This window comes from Priapulus caudatus, unplaced genomic scaffold, assembly GCF_000485595.1.
Source record: "Priapulus caudatus unplaced genomic scaffold, Priapulus_caudatus-5.0.1 Scaffold726, whole genome shotgun sequence".
Lineage (NCBI taxonomy): Eukaryota > Metazoa > Priapulida > Priapulimorpha > Priapulimorphida > Priapulidae > Priapulus > Priapulus caudatus.
In genome coordinates, this window is record NW_014577787.1 from 134,354 (window position 1) to 136,943 (window position 2,590).

The 2,590-nt window shown below is 50.9% G+C and overlaps 1 protein-coding gene across 3 annotated transcripts in view; it reads left to right on the forward strand.

The window, feature by feature from the left end:
* The window catches only part of LOC106813110 (transmembrane protein 42-like), a 6,253-nt gene that overhangs the window by 1,850 nt on the left and 1,813 nt on the right, over positions 1 to 2,590 (forward strand). Inside the window, exon 3 of one of the 3 annotated variants that reach the window (XR_001394425.1) lies at positions 1,031 to 2,108. The exons of 1 other annotated variant lie outside the window; for it this stretch is intronic. Coding sequence is in view for 1 of the 2 variants with exons in the window: in XM_014817165.1 (XP_014672651.1) it covers positions 1,031 to 1,171 (141 nt within the window). In the remaining variant the exon portion in view is untranslated. Of the gene's footprint in view, positions 1 to 1,030; positions 2,327 to 2,590 lie in introns of those variants that run through there. One more of the 3 variants, XM_014817165.1, reaches the window with a different exon arrangement.

The following is a 2,590-nucleotide window of genomic DNA, read 5'->3' on the forward strand; positions in this document are numbered from 1 at the left end:
GTATTGACAAGCGGTTGGTCTTGTTTTAGAGAGCAAAGAATTCTGCTTAATGCAGTACCATAAAATTATTTTAGACTCGCAGGCAAAGTAGAATAATCATGTCGTGAAATAGCACTATTTTCCCGTTTTTCTGTTGTACACTCTAGGTATTATTAGCTCTTGATATATATATATATATGAGAGGGCGAGCGAGCACGCACGCGTGTGTAATCGGTCGTTGCTGCTGCTTGCAGGCGCTCACCGGCCGGCTTCTTCTCTTTCTCTCTCCCCCCTCTCTCTCTTTCTCTCACCTTCTCAGTCTCTCCCCCCTTCCTCCCTCCCTCCCTCTCTCCCTCCCTCCCTCCCCCTCTCTTCCTTCCAGCGAGCGCGTGTGTAATCGGTCGCTGCTGCTGCTTGCAGGCGCTCACCGGCCGGCTTCTTCTCTTTCTCTCTTCATCCCTCTCTCCCTCTCTCACCCTCTCAGTCTCTCCTCTCTCCCTCCCTCCTTCCCTCCCTCCCCCTCTCTTCCTTCCAGCGAGCGCGTGTGTAATCGGTCGCTGCTGCTGCTTGCAGGCGCTCACCGGCCAGCTTCTTCTCTTTCTCTCTCCCCCCTCTCTCTCTTTCTCTCACCCTCTCAGTCTCTCCCCCTTTCCTCCCTCCCTCCCTCCCTCCCTCCCCCTCTCTTCCTTCCAGCGAGCGCGTGTGTAATCGGTCACTGCTGCTGCTTGCAGGCGCTGACGGGTCGGCTTCTTCTCTTTCTCTCTCCCCCTCTCTGTCTTTCTCTCACCTTCTCAGTCTCTCCCCCCTTCCTCCCTCCCTCCCTCCCTCCCTCCCCCTTTCTTCCTTCCAGCGAGCGCGTGTGTAATCGGTCGTTGCTGCTGCTTGCAGATGCTCACCGGCCGGCTTCTTCTCTTTCTCTCACCTTTTCAGTCTCTCCCCCCTTCCTCCCTCCATCCCTCCCTCTTTCCTTCCCTCCTTCTTTCCCTCCCTCCCTCCCCATCTCTTCCTTCCAGCGAGCGCGTGTGTAATCGGTCGTTGCTGCTGCTTGCAGGCGCTGACGGGTCGGCTTCTATTCGGCGAGACGCTGGGAGCGACGTGGTTCGTCGGCGCCGGCCTCATCGTCACCGGCGTCGCTCTCATCCACAACGCCGCCGCGGACGCCGAGCGAGAAGCGCAGAGGAAGACCAGCTAAGATACAGGGGGAAGGCGCGTCGTCAGAGAGGAACCCCTCTTAAGATACAGGGGGTGCCAACAGGGACAAGAAGAAAGCCGCGGACGCCGAGCGGGAAGTACAGAGGAAGACCAGCTAAGATACAGGGGGAAGGCGCGTCGTCAGAGAGGAACCCGTCTTAAGATACAGGGGGCGCCAACAGGGACAAGATCATTGGAGATCGTCCGTCTCAACATTAGTCTTGACATTGACTGTTTTTCTCGTAGACCGGAACCTTTTTTACCTTGCTTGTGAGAAACCCTTTCGAATTTGTTGGGGAAACATTACGATGTTTTTGTCAACGGTCTACGTTGGTCTGGCATGGGTAAGTGCCCCCCCCCTTGCCCCACCCTGTGTTTAAGGTACAGCACTGAAGATGCACGCTGGAACGTTGTGTTACGTCCAAGGTTGGTTGCACTCCACACTATGGAACGTTGTGCCATGCTGTGGAATGATGTGCCATCCCATGGAATGATGTGCCATCCCGTGGAATGATGTGCCATCCCGTGGAATGATGTGCCATGATGCCGTGGAATGATGTACCATCCCGTGGAATGATGTGCCATCCCGTGGAATGATGTGCCATGATGCCGTGGAATGATGTGCCATCCCGTGGAATGATGTGCCATGATGCCGTGGAATGATGTGCCACCTCGTGGAATGATGTGCCATCCCGTGGAATGGAGGGGGTGATGCCAAAATGACTGTCTATAAAATTTTCATATTAACCACATGAAACTGTGTAGATATAAATATATATACATTACGGCGGCGCGTATATATGATATTTTAATTTTGCTAGTTGTTGATGTAACTACTATGCCATTACATTCAGTGATATACGGGAATTTGGATTTACGAGTAACATTAGTACAAAAAAACATTACTAAGGATTCTGTATGGTCTGGTACGGGAGGAGGTCCATGGGGGTGACACGATAAGTTACCGCACAGTGTGACACCAACCCTAGTGACGCCACTAATACCAGAGCCAATGTAATTGTATTTCCTGTTTGCACTTTGACATAAATAAATGTATTTTGGTCGGAAACAGAATTAAAGCACTACTCTCGCACGCACACGACACGTCAATTACATGTATTTGCAGTTGAATTACATGCAATAAAGATATATAATAATAATAATAATAATAATAATAAACAATTGCCAGTTGTTTATGCTGACCTTTCATCTGCTGTGTCAGGCAGTAACATTAACAGTGATTAGTGCATCACGTGATAAATCGTTGAAATTCGATTGGATAACGTCGCAGGCACTATGACGCAATAGTGCCCGCCTGAGCGGTCACTATTGCTTGCGCGACGCATTGTTATTATAACGCATTGTGTTTACGTCACGAATCTCCTGCGTCTGGGCGCCACGCAAAAGTTTCGAATTAATG